General features: G+C 47.8%; 1 protein-coding gene across 1 annotated transcript in view; it reads left to right on the plus strand.

Moving 5' to 3' along the window:
* OBSCN (obscurin, cytoskeletal calmodulin and titin-interacting RhoGEF) overlaps nt 1-19,060 on the plus strand; it is a 452,890-nt gene that overhangs the window by 229,417 nt on the left and 204,413 nt on the right. Inside the window, 2 exon segments of the mRNA XM_044292830.1 lie at nt 7,967-8,239; nt 12,542-12,808. Coding sequence (XP_044148765.1) covers nt 7,967-8,239; nt 12,542-12,808 — 540 coding nt within the window.

Genomic DNA, 19,060 nt, shown 5'->3' on the forward strand with positions numbered 1-19,060 from the left:
GAGTGTTTCAGTATTGTGTTTCAGTATCACTGGTTGGCTATCTTTAATGCGAGCACGGCAAATCTCTCCTTTCTCATTAGCAAATATCTGTTGTGCACTTAATACACGGATGGTCTGTTGTATCACCTTTTTGGAGTCAGGTGAAGAGGTAAGCATGGACTTGTGTAAAGCTTCAAGCATTTCAGTATAACAGTTCCTAAGGACGTTTATTCCTAGGACTACTGGAGGGTTGTTATCTTCCCTGACTTGCACAACAATGATACCTTGTTGGGGTAGTGTGGTTCTTCCCACTTGAAGAGTTGGCTCCCAGTACCCATGTACTGGCACTGGTTTGCCATTGCTGGATATAATAATCAGCCAGGATTCTGGTGGCTGTGTCAGCTGGTCGTGGTCCCAGTATTCCTCAAAGGCAGGGACTTGCTGAGAACAGGCTGCTCACTATCTCCTTGTTCAGACATGGCAATGACAGTCTTTCAATATAATGCAAGCTAAATGCAGTTTTACACACTTTTTGTCTTGCGTTGCTATGGGCAACCGCCACAATATAGGCCTTTAAGAGTCGCAGCGGCAGCCCGATATAGAGGAGTATGGTGCTCTGCAAGGTGAATTGTGGCCAAAATAGTCCTTTTTAAGGTTAATTTCCCCAACTGTACTCACTCAGACCTTCTGTGCTGACTCTCAGGATCCAGGGAAGCTGGAACTGTATTTTTCCCTTCTCCAAGATGGTGCTGCTTTCACTTCCTGTAGGGGTACAGTGGATTTATTTGTCCTGCTGGGAACTTATACTGAGCACTTTTGTTCCTTCTGCTGTAATAATGGTTCCTCTGTGGAGGTAGGCTGTTTGGTTCCCTCCCCTCTGCTGGGTGGATGTCTTCCTCTCAACACGTGATGCCCAGATCCAAGATGGCCGATTCACCCCTGTTTTGCCACAGTGCTGCAACTGGTGCAGATTCACCCTTTCCAGCAGCAAATACATTCAATAAAGTCACTTGTATGGGGTTTTACAGATGCTGTGGGCTTCAGCAATGGTCTGAGAGCATATATATATATTGTCTATAATAAGGCACAGAGGATATTGATATCCTGTTCGTGATGCCAATTTAATGCAGCGACCGGGCCGCAGGGGCAATATGTCAGTGTTATGGTGGGCCGATGGGGGTAGTCGCAGTTTGACTCACGGTTACTAGCGCTAACTAGGCAGACTAGATGGGCCAAATGGTTCTTATCTGCCGACACATTCTAGGTTTCTCCCTGGGCCGCAGTGAAGGGAAGGACGGCACCAGTTCCTTCGGGGCTCACTCTGTTGTCCAGGGACTCCTGCCAGATGGTGGTTGAGGTGCCCTTGGTGGTGTGGTTTTTAAGGTGCCATGGAGGCAGTGTCCCTGGTGTTCTTGATGCCAGTACGCACATAAGGTGCAAATACCCGTATTTTTCGCCCTATAAGACACACCGGCCCATAAGACGCACCTAGGTTTTTAAGGAGGAAAATAAGAAAAAAAATATTTTGAACCAAAAGGTGTGCTCTGTGGATGGCACTGTTATGGGGGCTCTGTGTATGGCACTGTTATGGGGATCTGTGGATGGCACTGTTATGGGGGATCTGTGGATGGCACTGTTATGGGGGATCTGTGGATGGCACTGTTATGGGGATCTGTGGATGGCACTGTTATGGGGGATCTGTGGATGGCACTGTTATGGGGATCTGTGGATGACGCTGTTATGGGGATCTGTGGAGTACACTGTTATGGGGGCTCTGTGGATGACACTGTTATGGGGGCATCTGTGGATGGCACTGTTATGGGGGATCTGTGGATGGCACTGTTATGGGGATCTGTGGATGGCACTGTTATGGGGGATCTGTGGATGGCACTATTATGGGGGATCTGTGGATGGCACTGTTATGGGGATCTGTGGATGACGCACTGTTATGGGGGCATCTGTGGATGACGCACTGTTATGGGGGATCTGTGGATGACACTGTTATGGGGATCTGTGGATGACGCTGTTATGGGGATCTGTGGAGTACACTGTTATGGGGGCTCTGTGGATGACACTGTTATGGGGGCATCTGTGGATGGCACTGTTATGGGGGATCTGTGGATGGCACTGTTATGGGGATCTGTGGATGGCACTGTTATGGGGGATCTGTGGATGGCACTATTATGGGGGATCTGTGGATGGCACTGTTATGGGGATCTGTGGATGACGCACTGTTATGGGGGCATCTGTGGATGACGCACTGTTATGGGGGATCTGTGGATGACACTGTTATGGGGGATCTGTGGATGGCACTGTTACGGGGATCTGTGGATGGCACTGTTATGGGGATCTGTGGATGACGCACTGTTATGGGGGCATCTGTGGATGGCACTGTTATGGGGGATCTGTGGATGGCACTGTTATGGGGATCTGTGGATGGCACTGTTATGGGGGATCTGTGGATGGCACTGTTATGGGGATCTGTGGATGGCACTGTTATGGGGATCTGTGGATGGCACTGTTATGGGGATCTGTGGATGACGCACTGTTATGGGGGCATCTGTGGATGTCACTGTTATGGGGGCATCTGTGGATGGCACTGTTATGGGGGGATCTGTGGATGACACTGTTATGGGGGATCTGTGGATGACACTGTTATGGGGGCATCTCTGGATGACACATATATAGCATCTTATGCCATGTGTCATCCACAGATTCCCCCCCCCCTGTCCCTGTGAACCTGTAGGCAATGCTAACCTATAGAAATCCTCTGACATCCAGCCTGTAGCACTTACTAAACGCCCGTAGCAGGCGGGAGGCTGGGCGGCGCAGCATAACTCACTACGTCACCCGCCTGCTCCTCCCACTTTACGAATGAAGCAGGCGGTGCAGGCGGGTGACGTAGTGAGTTATGCTGCGCCGCCCGGCCTCCCGCCTGCTACGGGCGTTTAGTAAGTGCTACAGGCTGGATGTCAGAGGATTTCTATAGGTTAGCATTGCCTACAGGTTAGATCTGATTACTACAGTGAGCGGGGCCCGGTGTAATAGAATACAGTGACTGCACCGGGCCCCGCTGCCATTACAGCACCAGATGCCGGCCCCCAGCCCCTCCTCCCTCCCCGCTGATACACCGCAGACCGCGCTGTGCAGCATCGCGGCGGCCGTGTATCAGTGTAAATGGCAGCATTCGCCCCATAAGACGCACTGACAAGTGCGTCTTATAGGGCAAAAAATACGCTCGGTGATAAGTTTGCACAATAAGGAGACCTCTTTGCAAATTTCCAGTACTTTGCTAAAGCTTATCCAAAGGTAATCAATGTGCGCAAAAGTCATTTACAGCAAGATCCTGGTAGGAGAGGAGGGGTTGTCCCTATAAGTAGTGTTATCTCTGCTGTATACTGCAGCTTCTCTCTTACCTGTTCCCAGGTTGAGGCAGAGAGGAGGGGTTGTCCGCTGCCGCACTCACAGGAGCACCGCTCACTTCTCAAACAGCTGGCCAGCAGGGATTCCTGGGTGTCGTCCCCCCACTGGTCAGATACCGAGGACCTATCCTGAGGATAGGTCATTGGTATAAAAATCTTGTAAAAACTTTTTAATGGTGGTCCCTGGTAGTTTAGGCTAATGAAGGGGTTAATATTACTATAACTGGTGATCTAGGACAGTTAAGTAGTTAATTTAGATATCCATGGTAGTCTAGGGCAGTGAAGGGGTTAATGTTAATATTCCTGGTAGTTTGGGCCAGTGAATGGGTTAACATCAGTATACCTGGTGATCTAGGGCACTGAAAGGGGTTATGTCCGTATTACTAGTGGTCTAGGGCAGTGAAGGGGTTGATATCAGTATTACTAGTGGTCTAGGGCAGTGAAGGGGTTGATATCAGTATTACTAGTGGTCTAGGGCAGTTAAGGGGTTTATGTCCGTATTACTAGTAGTCTAGGGCACTGAAAGGGTTTTAGTCCGTATTACTAGTGGTCTAGGGCAGTGAAGGGGTTGATATCAGTATTACTATTAGTCTAGGGCAGTGAAGGGGTTGATATCAGTATTACTAGTGGTCTAGGGCAGTGAAGGGGTTGATATCAGTATTACTAGTGGTCTAGGGCAGTAAAGGGGTTGATGTTCGTATTACTAGTGGTCTAGGGCAGTAAAGGAGTTGATGTTTATATTACTAGTGGTCTAGGGCAGTAAAGGGGTTGATGTTTATATTACTAGTGGTCTAGGGCAGTGAAGGGGTTGATGCCAGTATTACTAGTGGTCTAGGGCAGTAAAGGGGTTGATGTTCGTATTACTAGTGGTCTAGTGCACTGAAGGGGTTGATGTCAGTATTACTATTAGTCTAGGGCACTGAAGGGGTTGATATCAGTATTATTATTAGTCTAGGGCACTGAAGGGGTTGATATCAGTATTACTAGTGTTCTAGGGCAGTGAAGGGGTTGATATCAGTATTACTAGTGGTCTAGGGCACTGAAGGGGTTGATATCAGTATTACTAGTGGTCTAGGGCAGTAAAGGGGTTGATGTCCATATTACTAGTGGTCTAGGGCAGTGAAAGGGTTGATGTCAGTATTACTAGTGGTCTAGGGCAGCGAAGGGGTTGATGTCAGTATTACTAGTAGTGTATGGCACTGAAGGGGTTGATGTCAGTATTACTAGTGGTCAAGGGAAGTGAAGGGGTTGATATCAGTATTACTATTAGTCTAGGGCAGTGAAGGGGTTGATATCAGTATTACTAGTGGTCTAGGGCAGTAAAGGGGTTGATATCAGTATTACTAGTGGTCTAGGGCAGTGAAGGGGTTGATGCCAGTATTACTAGTGGTCTAGGGCAGTGAAGGGGTTGATGTCAGTATTACTAGTGGTCTAGGGCAGTGAAGGGGTTGATGTGAGTATTACTAGTGGTCTAGTGCAATTAAGGGTTTGATGTCAGTATTACTAGGTATGAGCCTGCAGTCTGGGCCCCTCAACCACCAATCAGACGCATGTTTTTTTTTGTCACCTGATTGGTTGTTTCTGGCCGGTCGTTGGTTGCACCGGATTTTTACATGAATCGTGTGTAATTTCTTTGCAGTGTGGACTTACCATGTAACATTCACTTCTTTAAGATGGAGAGGTGGAACAGTGCCATCTACTGTCCAGGAGACTTACCAGGAGCCACCGTCCACATCAATGTCTACATCCAGACCTCCATCCAACATCAATGTTCACACGCCTGACACTACGTAGGGCAGCATGTAGATATTGATTTGGATGGTGATTCTGAAGATTGTGAAAATATATGAGAGATGGGATGGTTCTGTTAGTGGGTTTGGTTCTGTTGGGCCGGTCTGCTGTATTATGATTGGTTCTGTAGGACAGTGTGGTCTATAATTCAGTTCTGTAGGACAGTGTGGTCTATAATTCAGTTCTGTAGGACAATCTGGTGTACTATCATTGGTTCTGTAGGACAGTCTGGTATATTATTTGGGTCTCTAGGACAGTCTGGTGCATTATTCGGTTCTGTAGGTCAGTCTCGTGTATTATGACTGGTTCTGTAGGACAGTCTGGTGTATTATGGCTGGTTCTGTAGGACAGTCTGGTGTATTATGGCTGGTTCTGTAGGACAGTCTGGTGTATTATGGCTGGTTCTGTAGGACAGTCTGGTGTATTATGGCTGGTTCTGTAGGACAGTCTGATGTTTTATCATTGGTTCTGTAGGACAGTCTGGTCTATTATGATTAGTTCTGTAGGACAGTCTGGTGTAGACTGGTTCTGTAGGACAGTCTGGTCTATTATGATTGGTTCTGTAGGACAGTCTGATCTATTATGATTGGTTCTGTAGGACAGTCTGGTGTAGACTGGTTCTGTACGACAGTCTGCTGTATTATGATTGGTTCTGTAGGACAGTCTGGTGTATTATGATTAGTTCTGTAGGACAGTCTGGTGTATTATGATTGGTTCTGTAGGACAGTGTGGTGTATTATGACTGGTTCTGTAGGACAGTCTGGTCTATTATGATTGGTTCTGTAGGACAGTCTGATCTATTATGATTGGTTCTGTAGGACAGTCTGATCTATTATGATTGGTTCTGTAGGACAGTCTGATCTATTATGATTGGTTCTGTAGGACAGTCTGCTGTATTATGATTGGTTCTGTAGGACAGTCTGATCTATAATGATTGGTTCTGTAGGACAGTGTGCTGTATTATGATTGGTTCTGTAGGACAGTCTGGTGTATTATGGCTGGTTCTGTAGGACAGTCTAGTGTATTATGGCTGGTTCTGTAGGACAGTCTGCTGTATTATGATTGGTTTTGTAGGTCAGACAGGTCTATTATGATTTGTTCTGTAAGACAGTCTGGTCTATTATTCTATTCTATAGGACCCTCTGGTCTATTGTTTGTTTCTGTAGGACAGTCTGGTCTATTATTCGGTTTTGTAGGACAGTCTGGTCTATTATGATTAGTTCTGTAGGACAGTCTGGTGTATTATTTGGTTCTGTACGAAAGTCTGGTCTATTATTTGGCTCTGTACAACAGTCTGGTGTATTATGGCTGGTTCTGTAGGACAGTCTGGTCTATAATTCAGTTCTGTTGGACAGTCTGGTCTATTATGATTGGTTCTGTTGGACAGTCTGGTTTATTATTCCATTCTGTAGGACAGTTTGGTCTTTTATGATTGGTTCTATAGGACAGTCTAGTCTACTTTTTGGTTCTGTAGGACAATCTGGTCTATTATGATTGGTTCTGTAGTAGAGTCTGGCCTACTATGATTGGTTCTGTAGGACAGTCGGGTTTATTATTCTATTCTATAGGACCCTCTGGTCTATTATTTGGTTATGTAGGACAGTCTGCTGTATTATTTCTTTCTGTAGGACAGTCTGGTCTATTATTTGGTTATATACGACAGTCTGGTCTATAATTCGGTTCTGTAGGACAGTCTGGTGCATTATTTGGGTCTCTAGGACAGTCTGGTGTTTTATGATTGGTTCTGTACGACAGTCTGGTCTAGTATTCGATTCTGTAGGACAGTCTGGTGTATTATGATTGGTTCTGTAGGACAGTCTGGTCTATTATTTGGTTATATACGACAGTCTGGTCTATAATTCGGTTCTGTAGGACAGTCTGGTGCATTATTTGGGTCTCTAGGACAGTCTGGTGTTTTATGATTGGTTCTGTAGGACAGTCTGGTCTATTATGATTGGTTCTGTAGGACAATCTGGTGTATTATGATTGGTTCTGTAGGACAGTCTGGTCTATAATGATTGGTTCTGTAGGACAGTCTGGTCTATTATGATTAGTTCTGTAGGACAGTCTGGTGTATTATGGCTGGTTCTGTAGGACAATCTGGTGTATTATGATTGGTTCTGTAGGACAGTCTGGTCTATAATGATTGGTTCTGTAGGACAGTCTGGTCTATTATGATTAGTTCTGTACGACAGTCTGGTGTATTATGATTGGTTCTGTAGGACAGTCTGGTCTATAATGATTGGTTCTGTAGGACAGTCTGGTCTATTATGATTAGTTCTGTAGGACAGTCTGGTGTATTATGATTGGTTCTGTAGGACAGTCTGGTCTATAATGATTGGTTCTGTAGGACAGTCTGGTCTATTATGATCAGTTCTGTAGGACAGTCTGGTGTATTATGATTGGTTCTGTAGGACAATCTGGTGTATTATGATTGGTTCTGTAGGACAGTCTGGTCTATAATGATTGGTTCTGTAGGACAGTCTGGTCTATTATGATTAGTTCTGTAGGACAGTCTGGTGTATTATGATTGGTTCTGTAGGACAGCCTGGTCTGTTGTTTGGTTCTGTAGGACAGTCTGGTCTATTATTTAGTTCTGTAGGACAGTCTTGTGTATTATAATCGGTTCTGTAGGAAAGTATTTTCTGGTTTGCATTGGTCAGTCAGTCCTGGGTTTGGTTGAACTGGGCTCCTGACCCAACAGCTCTTCATACTGTTTAGAATATTTCCTGACTTTGTCTCATTTTTCTTTTTGCTCTTGTGGACCTTCACAGCTGGTAATGTAGAGATAGTGTCTGGTTTAAAGAACACAGATGTCTTTGCGGGGGAGACCGCCACCTTCTCCTGCGAGCTGTCCAGCCCGGATGTGCGGAACGTACAGTGGTGGCTCGATGGTTCTCCACTGCAGAACAGCTCAGTGAACGAGATCTCAGTGCACAGAGGCAGAGTCCACACCCTAACCCTAAAAAACCTGGGGACCAATGACTCTGGCGTAGTCACCTTCAAAGCCGGCTCCCTCATATCTACCGCTAAACTCTTAATTAAAGGTATTGAATAGTATTAACACGACTAAGCATGGATCAGCCATCTCTAGTGTTCCCCCTCGCTGACATACACAGAATACTGGGGCATTGTCGGTGATAGACCTTCAATCCAGGCAGAAATTGACAGAGTACTAGGGAGGTCTATACAGAACCATCATATACCTTTCTCCCACACAAACCACTTGATGTTGGGAGAGTACTGCTTCTTTGTCAATTTCTGATCCTGGTGGGTTGGGGATCGGTCATTATGTAAGACGTCTCCTCCTGCTCACCAATAAGACGTCTTCTGATGATTTATGCGAAGGAGAACACTGGAATCTAACGAGTGGAAACGCTGCCACTAATCCGCCATCTCCTGCTGTAACCCTAGAAAGCACCTTGAAGGGGATTAGTCACCATGAAGACATCTGCCCGCCCCACACGTGCAGCTTATTTTAATGAGCAGCTCCTGCACGGTGAGCAGGGACGTCCATACTCAATCTTCACATATGAAAATCTTCACATTGTTATATGTTGGTTTTAAAGAAAAGCTAAAAAAAAAAATGAAAAAATCTGTAACTTAAATGGTACATTTTTTTTCATTCTATTATTTTTTGTTTTGTGATGTGTTCAGGTGTTCACCCACAAAGATCACAGGCGTCATCATGGGAAGGCAGGTGCATCAATTTTTGTACTGTCCAGCATTGTCCTGAGCCTCTTGTGCTTGGTTCCATTTATCTTATAATGAAGTCTAATATCTCAGGAAGCATTTTATAGTGATAGAAATAGAAAAACACCAAAATTAAAAAAAATCCCAAAATTTAAGATATTGGGTCAGTGCATCTAATCATCCCAGTGCTCAGTTTTCCAGTAACTTTTTGAACTTGTTGCTCAATTGGCTTTAATGCAACAAAAAACAAACTTTTTAAAACATTTGGGAGAAAAATAATTATAGTTAAAAAAAAAGTTCCCCCAAAGTGTTAGGCCTAGGTTCTGTGGGGTCACTGCACCCTAGATATAATCTTCACATGACCATTACTAGAGGCCATTACTGAGATGGAGGAGACATTGTAGGGGTCTGCTTCATCTGATATGTTCCTCACAGAAACAAGGTGCTGGTGCCTGGTGAAAACTTTTCTTACGAGAATATAATACTATCTTCCCAAGAGCATTAGAAGTAAACAGTTGGAAGGATCTTCTTATTCCGTTGGGTTATCTAAGGAAAGGTCAGATCTGGTTTGAGTTCCACTTCTGACCCCTGTAACCTGTCTTCTTCCACAACGTCCTTGTGTTTAGTTCTTCTGGTTTGTCATTGTATTGTATGTAATCCCTGATTGTCTCCATCTAGTAGTTTTTTGTCCTTTTTTCCTTCATCCCTTCTACCATGGTCATCTTCTACATTGAGTTCCACTTCTGACTCACATGACTAGTTTTCCTCTACAATGTCCTTGTGTTTGGTCCTTTTTTTTTTTTTTGTGTTTTGTCTATGATACTGGGGATGATCTCCATATTGTTGTGGTTCATAATCATCCTCTTTTCCATCACCTTTTCCTCCATGTTTATCCTCTCCATTTCACTTCCAACGCTCATGACTCATGTTAGTCAATGGTGTCCTTCTTTTTGAGTCTTCTTTTTTTCATTGCCTTCTTTATCATTCTGATGGTCTTCATCCTGTTGTTGTTCATCCTCTTTTTCTACATCCTTTCCTCCATGGCTGTCTTCTCCTTTGAGTTCCACTTCCCATCCTCATGAATTGTGTTCCTTCACAATTTTCTTTTTTGGGTCTTCTCGTTTCTCACTGCCTTTCCAATGATCTCCATATTTTTGTGGTTCATCCTCTTTTCCTTCATCTCTTTCTCCCTTCTCACTGTCATGTCTAAGATCCCTGATTGTCTAGACCAGGCATCCTCAAACTGCGGCCCTCCAGCTGTTGCAAAACTACAACTTCCAGCATGCCCGAACAGCCTACAGGTATTAGCCTACAGCAGGGCATTGTGGGAGTTGTAGTTTTACAACAGCTGGAGGGCCGCAGTTTGAGGATGCCTGGTCTAGACCTTATTGTTGTTCATCCTTGTCTTTTTTGCTTTATCTGTTCCATCATGGTCATCTCATCTACTGAGTTCTACCTCTGACCCCCATGACTTGTAATCCTGCACGATGTCCTTGTGTTTAGACCTTCCAGTTTCTCACTGTCTTGTGTATGATCCCTGATCATCTCCATATTGTTGTTGTTCATCCTCTTTTCCTTTATTCCTTCATCCATTGCCATCTTCTCTACTTAGTCCCACCTCTGACCCTCATTACTTTCTCCATGATGTTATTGCGTTTAGGCCTTCCAGTTTCTCACTGTCTTGTGTATGATCCCTTGTCATCTCCATATTGTTGTTGTTCATCCTCTTTTCCTTTATTCCTTCATCCATTGCCATCTTCTCTACTTAGTCCCACCTCTGACCCCCATTACTTTCTCCATGATGTTCTTGTGTTTAGGCCTTCCAGTTTCTCACTGTCTTGTGTATGATCCCTGATGGCCTCTATCTTCTTGTTATCTATCCTCTTTTTTTTATTCCTTCATCTATCACAATTTTCTCCATTTAATCCCACCTCTGACCCCCATGACTTGTATTCCTCCATGATGTCCATGTGTTTAGGTCTTTCAGTTTCTCAATGTCTTGTCTATGATCCCTGTGATCATCTCCATATTGTTGTGGTTTTTCCTCTTTTCTATCATCTCTTCCTACCTGATTGTCTTCTACATTGAATTTCACTAACAGCCTCTATTAATCATGTTCCTTCGCATCTTCCAGTTTCTTACTTCCAGGTCTATGATCCCTGATAGTCTCCATCCTATTGTTGTTCATCCTTAGTCTCTTTCCTTTATCTCTTCCTCCATGGTCATCTTCTCTATTGAGTTCTACCCCTGACCCCTATGACTTGTGATCCTCCATGATGTCCTTGTGTTTAGGCCTTCCAGTTTCTCACTGTCTTGCATATGACCCCTGATGGTCTCCATCTTCTTGTTGTTCATACTCTTTTCCTATATTCCTTCCACCATTACCATCACCTCCATTTAGTCCCACCTCTGACCCTCATGACTTGTATTCCTCCATGATGTCCTTGTGTTTAGGTCTTCCGGTTTCTCACTGTTTATCTGTGATCATCTCCATATTGATGTTATTTGTCCACGTTCTGTTTTAGTTCACCTCTTTCTCCATGGTTGTCTTTACATTGATCTAGGTCTTAGAGAAAGATGGAGCTTCAGTTCAGTCACTTGAGTGTCACGTTGTCACCATTTGTCTGAAATGGACATGGCAAATATTTTTTAGTCATTTTTATTTTCTCATGCTTATTATAAAAATTAACTGAGCTGAAACCCTATATCTGGGCCGGGCAGGAGAGGTTCTGAGCTGCACTTGCCTTTACTGAATGTCCTGGTCTATGTGGAGCAGTCACTTCTTGCCTCATGCAGATTCTCCTTCAGGTCACTTTAAGATCCTTATTTTCTTGGTGCTTTAGATTGAGATGTGGTCAGATGATTGTCCCTTGAATGGGAGAACTGTCTGATTGTATAATCACTGAAAATACTGATACTGAGCCCAGCACGTGTTCTGACAGTGTGTGCCGTGAAATAGCTTGTGCGTGTGACAATATAACAGTGTACCAGATGGCCGACCATGGATGATGGTGTAAAGTGTCCTTCTGCACAGCTCCAAGCATCAGTTACAGATATTTCTAACCATGATCTTCATGACTCCATTCACATCCAGAGCAGCATTCACAATTTTACTAGTTGCATTGGAAACAGACAGCAGTTTTGCATATGCTGCTACGTGACTAGTGATCTAAGAGCTTGGCCCTAACCTTACATCTGGCCTGTGAGTGCCCTCAGTGCACTGCCCTTTGCTGAAGTGCAATCAGCAGAACCATTACAGTAGCTCTGGATGTGTCTGGAGTTGCACTTCGGTAGTAAGGGAGACGTTGGGGCGGCTCTGAGGTGTATCCGCCATGGCATGAGTATATATGTTGTGGAGTATGAGGGATTGCGGTAGAATTTATTAAGTTTGTAGTAAGTTGCAGGAGGGCGCGTACAAGCCAGTATACTAAAGGAGAATCTGAAGACCCCCAAAATCATAGTCTTCTTTGGTCCTTCCATCCGGTACACTCACCCACTGATGCAGCATTTTCCCGACTTGAAGCTTCCACCTGGCTACAAATACTAACCAAGGCTTCGCTGACCCCTCACCACGCTCATGCTGCAGCTCTGAAAACTATGGTGTCATTTCATCAAGGCCCTTTAATGCATGTCCCCTCTGACATGTTGGTTGACAGATCCAACCATTGAAGTGGTCAGTCCAATGAGTGACCTCACCATTGATGAAGATGACACAGCACAGTTCATCTGCCAGTACTCTAGACCAGTGCAGGCTGCGTGGAAGAAACATGATGTAGATGTGTGCGCCGATGGGAAGAGGGTCATTGTCGAGCAAGACTGGAATGTGGCCAAGTTGACCATTAAGTCTGTGGTTCCCGAGGACCGAGGCGTCTATGTGTGTGAAGCTGGAGGCACTAGGGTTGTCGCCATGCTTGATGTTGAAGGTGAGGTCTTCCACTGATTTGGGAAGACTAATGCCAGTATAACTGTATCCTACATCTTCACTGACTCAGCTCTTATCTTCATGAGTCTATGTCCTTATCCTTAAAAGTGCAAAAAAAATAAAAAGGTGAATTTCTGATCTAAAATGTGTAATTCCAGCAGTCGCATCCTATCTGTTAGAGAACCATACATTGTATCAGTATTCTACTCCAGAGCTGCACTCACTATTCTGCTGGTGTAGTCACTGTGTACATACATTACTTATCCTGTACTGATCCTGAGTTACATCCTGCATTATACTCCAGAGCTGCACTCACTATTCTGCTGGTGCGGTCACTGTGTATACACATTACTTATCCTGTACTGATCCTGAGTTACATCCTGCATTATACTCCAGAGCTGCACTCACTATTCTGCTGGTGCAGTCACTGTGTACATACATTACTTATCCTGTACTGATCCTCAGTTACATCCTGCATTATACTCCAGAGCTGCACTCACTATTCTGCTGGTGCGGTCACTGTGTACACACATTACTTATCCTGTACTGATCCTCAGTTACATCCTGTATTATACTCCAGAGCTGCACTCACTATTCTGCTGGTGCAGTCACTGTGTACATACATTACTTATCCTGTACTGATCCTGAGTTACATCCTGTATTATACTCCAGAGCAGCACTCACTATTCTGCTGGTGCAGTCACTGTGTACATACATTACTTATCCTGTACTGATCCTGAGTTACATCCTGTATTATACTCCAGAGCTGCACTCACTATTCTGCTGGTGCAGTCACTGTGTACATACATTACTTATCCTGTACTGATCCTGAGTTACATCCTGTATTATACTCCAGAGCTGCACTCACTATTCTGCTGGTGCAGTCACTGTGTACATACATTACTTATCCTGTACTGATCCTGAGTTACATCCTGTATTATACCCCAGAGCTGCACTCACTATTCTGCTGGTGCAGTCACTGTGTACATACATTACTTATCCTGTACTGATCCTGAGTTACATACTGTATTATAACTCCAGAGCTGCACTCACTATTCTGCTGGTGCAGTCACTGTGTACATACATTACTTATACTGTACTGATCCTGAGTTACATCCTGTATTATACCCCAGAGCTGCACTCACTATTCTGCTGGTGCAGTCACTGTGTATCTACATTACTCATCCTGTATTATTCTCCAGAGCTGCACTCACTATTCTGCTGGTGCAGTCACTGTGCACATACATTACTTATACTGTACTGATCCTGAGTTACATCCTGTATTATACCCCAGAGCTGCACTCACTATTCTGCTGGTGCAGTCACTGTGTATCTACATTACTCATCCTGTATTATTCTCCAGAGCTGCACTCACTATTCTGCTGGTGCAGTCACTGTGCACATACATTACTTATCCTGTACTGATCCTGAGTTACATCCTGTATTATACCCCAGAGCTGCACTCACTATTCTGCTGGTGCAGTCACTGTGTACATACATTACTTATCCTGTACTGATCCTGAGTTACATCCTGTATTATACTCCAGAGCTGCACTCACTATTCTGCTGGTGGAGTCACTGTGTACATACATTACTTATCCTGTACTGAACCTGAGTTACATCCTGTATTATACTCCAGAGCTGCACTCACTATTCTGCTGGTGCAGTCACTGTGTACATACATTACTTATCCTGTACTGATCCTGAGTTACATCCTGGATTATACTCCAGAGCTGCACTCACTATTCTGCTGGTGGAGTCACTGTGTGTGACCGACTGAACCATCACTGGGGCTGCTGGAGAAGCCTGATGGCTAGCCTCCTTCCTACAGACTATGGACCCAGAACTATGGAGACCCCCTCAGACCTATTGGGGTTACAAGGAACTATGAACCCGTATTTATGTGTGGAGTTATAGGCCACATCTTTCCTATTGCCCATTAAAGGTGCACAGTGTGAATCCCACAACACAGAAAGGGTTAACTCTACACTGAGAGTCCTACTGATTGCGTTAGTTTATTTGTTCCTTGGTTCTATTGTGTTAGTGATAGGATTAAGATAGCTGACTCTAGGAGTAGCCGACTCCGGTGTAGAGGAGTAGATCACCCTATGATGTGTCTCCTCTCTTCCTATTCTTTCATTAAGACACTGGGGGGGGGGGGGGTGTAATGTCTGTTTGCTGTTCATGGTTGATTGAGTTATGTTGTTAGACTTCTTGAACTGTATATAGACTGAGTTGGTCTTCAATAAAGTCAGTTCTTGATTTATTCTTCAACATTGGTGTTGCCTGAGCATTGAGGAGTTTAGCGTTCTGTCCTCATATATTGGCTCTGTCCAATTATTAGGCAGGTTTGGGCTGAGGACACTGGAATGCGGGTTCCAGCGGAGGGGAAGGTTCCAGTCGGGGTACCAGGCGGTCCGTCACAATTGGTGGGATTTGCTTCCTCCCTACAGAGCAGTCCAAACCACCACCGGGACTTATTTCTCGGCCGGCTGAAGAGAACTGAAGAGTACTTCAAGTGCTTGTGGATCATCTGTCCAAAGGGAGAAAAGGGTCTGTCTGTGGAAGACTACTTCGCCCTCAGGCAGACGGCACGGACATCTCTATGGAATATTGCCAAGGCCCACCGAGGCCGGTTTAATCCATTTCCAGAACAAAGGGTCCGGGATCAGATGGGCCTGCGAATGGGTATCCTGGGAGAGCAGCCTCAGGAGCATTGGGTGGCTGATTTGCACAAGTTGGTTCAGCGAGAGGTAAAGCTGGATGAATGGTATCGCGCCCTGCGTTGGCATGCAGAACAAGCACAGCCGGGATTTACAGCTGAATATCCAGAGGGCTACAACTTTGAAGACCCTGGACTTTTGTGGGACACCCTGGTGGATATGTTTGAGATTGGGGTAGAGGGGGACTCTGCCCTGGAGGACCTTTTTGCATATTGGGAAGGCTTGCTTAATTTGGAGAGAGTTTCAGAGCTGATTTGGAGTATGTGGTAAAACAAGAATGGCTACTGGGAAAGGCATACAAGGAGCTGCTAGGACACGTCCAGCAGTGTGTCTCCGACCCAGTGGAAGCCATATGCTCAGAGAGTGTGGATTTAATTGACTTTTCTGTGGAGGTTGTAAAGCTTGCTGAGTCCCCAGGTGAGGCACTAACAACAGGGCTGAGTGCTACAAGCCTCTGCCCAGCACCTGCTACAGCCCTGGGGTTCCCGGAAGAGGAGACAGACGGCCTTTCTGGCCAGCAGCCTGGTGAGTTCCAGGTAGAAGAGGTAGCCGACCTCTCTCCCCAATTGCAGATGGAGTTCCCGGGAGAGAGGGTAGCTGACCTCTCCCCAGTGGCAGATGGAGACCCAGGGAGAAGAAGTAGCCGACCTCTCCCCCCAGCGGCAGGGGGCGTTCCAGTGAGAAGAGGTAGCCGATCTCTCCCCCCAGCGGCAGATAAAGACTCAGGAAGAAGAAGTAGCCGACCTCTCTCCCCAGCGGCAGGGGGCGTTCCAGGGAGAAGAGGTAGCTGTTCTCTCCCCCCAGCGGCAGATGGAGACCCAGGGAGAAGAGGTAGCTGACCTCTCCCCCCGCGGCAGGGGGCGTTCCAGGGAGAAGAGGTAGCCGACCTCTCTCCCCAGCGGCAGAGGGCGTTCCAGGGAGAAGAGGTAGCTGACCTCTCCCCAGTGGCAGATGGAGACCCAGGGAGAAGAAGTAGCCGACCTCTCCCCCCAGCGGCAGGGGGCGTTCCAGTGAGAAGAGGTAGCCGATCTCTCCCCCCAGCGGCAGATAAAGACCCAGGAAGAAGAAGTAGCCGACCTCTCTCCCCAGCGGCAGGGGGCGTTCCAGGGAGAAGAGGTAGCTGTTCTCTCCCCCCAGCGGCAGATGGAGACCCAGGGAGAAGAGGTAGCTGACCTCTCCCCCCGCGGCAGGGGGCGTTCCAGGGAGAAGAGGTAGCCGACCTCTCCCCCCAGCGGCAGGGGGCGTTCCAGGGAGAAGAGGTAGCCGACCTCTCTCCCCAATTGCAGATGGAGTTCCCGGGAGAGAGGGTAGCTGACCTCTCCTCCCAGCGGCAGATGGAGACCCAGGGAGAAGAAGTAGCTGACCTCTCTCCAGTGGCAGATGGAGACCCAGTAAGAAGAACTAGCCGACCTCTCCCCCCAGCGGCAGATGGAGACCCAGGGAGAAGAGGTAGCCGACCTCTCCCCCCAGCGGCAGATGGAGACCCAGGGAGAAGAGGTAGCTGACCTCTTTCCCCAGCGGCAGGGGGCGTTCCAGGGAGAAGAGGTAGCCGACCTCTCTCCCCAATTGCAGATGGAGTTCCCGGGAGAGAGGGTAGCTGACCTCTCCTCCCAGCGGCAGATGGAGACCCAGGGAGAAGAGGTAGCCGACCTCTCTCCTGAACTGCAGATGGAGACCCAGGGAGAAGAAGTAGCTGACCTCTCTCCAGTGGCAGATGGAGACCCAGTAAGAAGAACTAGCCGACCTCTCCCCCCAGCGGCAGATGGAGACCCAGGGAGAAGAGGTAGCCGACCTCTCCCCCCAGCGGCAGATGGAGACCCAGTAAGAAGAACTAGCCGACCTCTCCCCCCAGCGGCAGATGGAGACCCAGGGAGAAGAGGTAGCCGACCTCTCCCCCCAGCGGCAGGGGGCGTTCCAGGGAGAAGAGGTAGTCGACCTCTCTCCCCAATTGCAGATGGAGTTCCCGGGAGAGAGGGTAGCTGACCTCTCCTCCCAGTGGCATATGGAGACCCAGGGAGAAGAGGTAGCCAACCTCTCTTCTGAACTGCAGATGGAGACCCAGGGAGAAGAAGTAGCCGACCTCTCCCCAGAGGCAGAGGGCGTTCCAGGGAGAAGAAGTAGCCGACCTCTCTCCAGTGGCAGATGGAGACCCAGGGAGAAGAAGTAGCCGACCTCTCCCCCCAGCGGCAGGGGGCGTTCCAGGGAGAAGAGGTAGCTGATCTCTCCCCCCAGCGGCAGATAAAGACCCAGGGAGAAGAAGTAGCCGACCTCTCTCCCCAGCGGCAGGGGGTGTTCCAGGGAGAAGAGGTAGCTGTTCTTTCCCCAACAGCGGTAGATGGAGACCCAGGGAGAAGAGGTAGCTGACCTCTCCCCCCCAGCGGCAGGGGGCGTTCCAGGGCGAAGAGGTAGCTGACCTCTCCCCCCAGCCGCAGGGGGCGTTCCAGGGAGAAGAGGTAGCCGACCTCTCCCCCCAGCGGCAGGGGGCGTTCCAGGGAGAAGAGGTAGCCGACCTCTCTCCCCAATTGCAGATGGAGTTCCCGGGAGAGAGGGTAGCTGACCTCTCCTCCCAGCGGCAGATGGAGACCCAGGGAGAAGAGGTAGCCGACCTCTCTCCTGAACTGCAGATGGAGACCCAGGGAGAAGAAGTAGCTGACCTCTCTCCAGTGGCAGATGGAGACCCAGTAAGAAGAACTAGCCGACCTCTCCCCCCAGCGGCAGATGGAGACCCAGGGAGAAGAGGTAGCCGACCTCTCCCCCCAGCGGCAGATGGAGACCCAGTAAGAAGAACTAGCCGACCTCTCCCCCCAGCGGCAGATGGAGACCCAGGGAGAAGAGGTAGCTGACCTCTCCCCCCAGCGGCAGGGGGCGTTCCAGGGAGAAGAGGTAGTCGACCTCTCTCCCCAATTGCAGATGGAGTTCCCGGGAGAGAGGGTAGCTGACCTCTCCTCCCAGTGGCATATGGAGACCCAGGGAGAAGAGGTAGCCAACCTCTCTTCTGAACTGCAGATGGAGACCCAGGGAGAAGAGGTAGCCGACCTCTCTCCCCAGAGGCAGAGGGCGTTCCAGGGAGAAGAAGTAGCCGACCTCTCTCCAGTGGCAGATGGAGACCCAGGGAGAAGAAGTAGCCGACCTCTCCCCCCAGCGGCAGGGGGCGTTCCAGGGAGAAGAGGTAGCGGATCTCTCCCCCCAGCGGCAGATAAAGACCCAGGGAGAAGAAGTAGCCGACCTCTCTCCCCAGCGGCAGGGGGTGTTCCAGGGAGAAGAGGTAGCTGTTCTTTCCCCAACAGCGGTAGATGGAGACCCAGGGAGAAGAGGTAGCTGACCTCTCCCCCCCAGCGGCAGGGGGCGTTCCAGGGCGAAGAGGTAGCTGACCTCTCCCCCCAGCCGCAGGGGGCGTTCCAGGGAGAAGAGGTAGCCGACCTCTCCCCCCAGCGGCAGGGGGCGTTCCAGGGAGAAGAGGTAGCCGACCTCTCCTCCCAGCGGCAGGGGTCGTTCCAGGGAGAAGAGGTAGCCAACCTCTCTCCCCAGCG

The sequence above is a fragment of the Bufo gargarizans genome, chromosome 5, assembly GCF_014858855.1.
Source record: "Bufo gargarizans isolate SCDJY-AF-19 chromosome 5, ASM1485885v1, whole genome shotgun sequence".
Classification (NCBI taxonomy): Eukaryota; Metazoa; Chordata; class Amphibia; order Anura; family Bufonidae; genus Bufo; species Bufo gargarizans.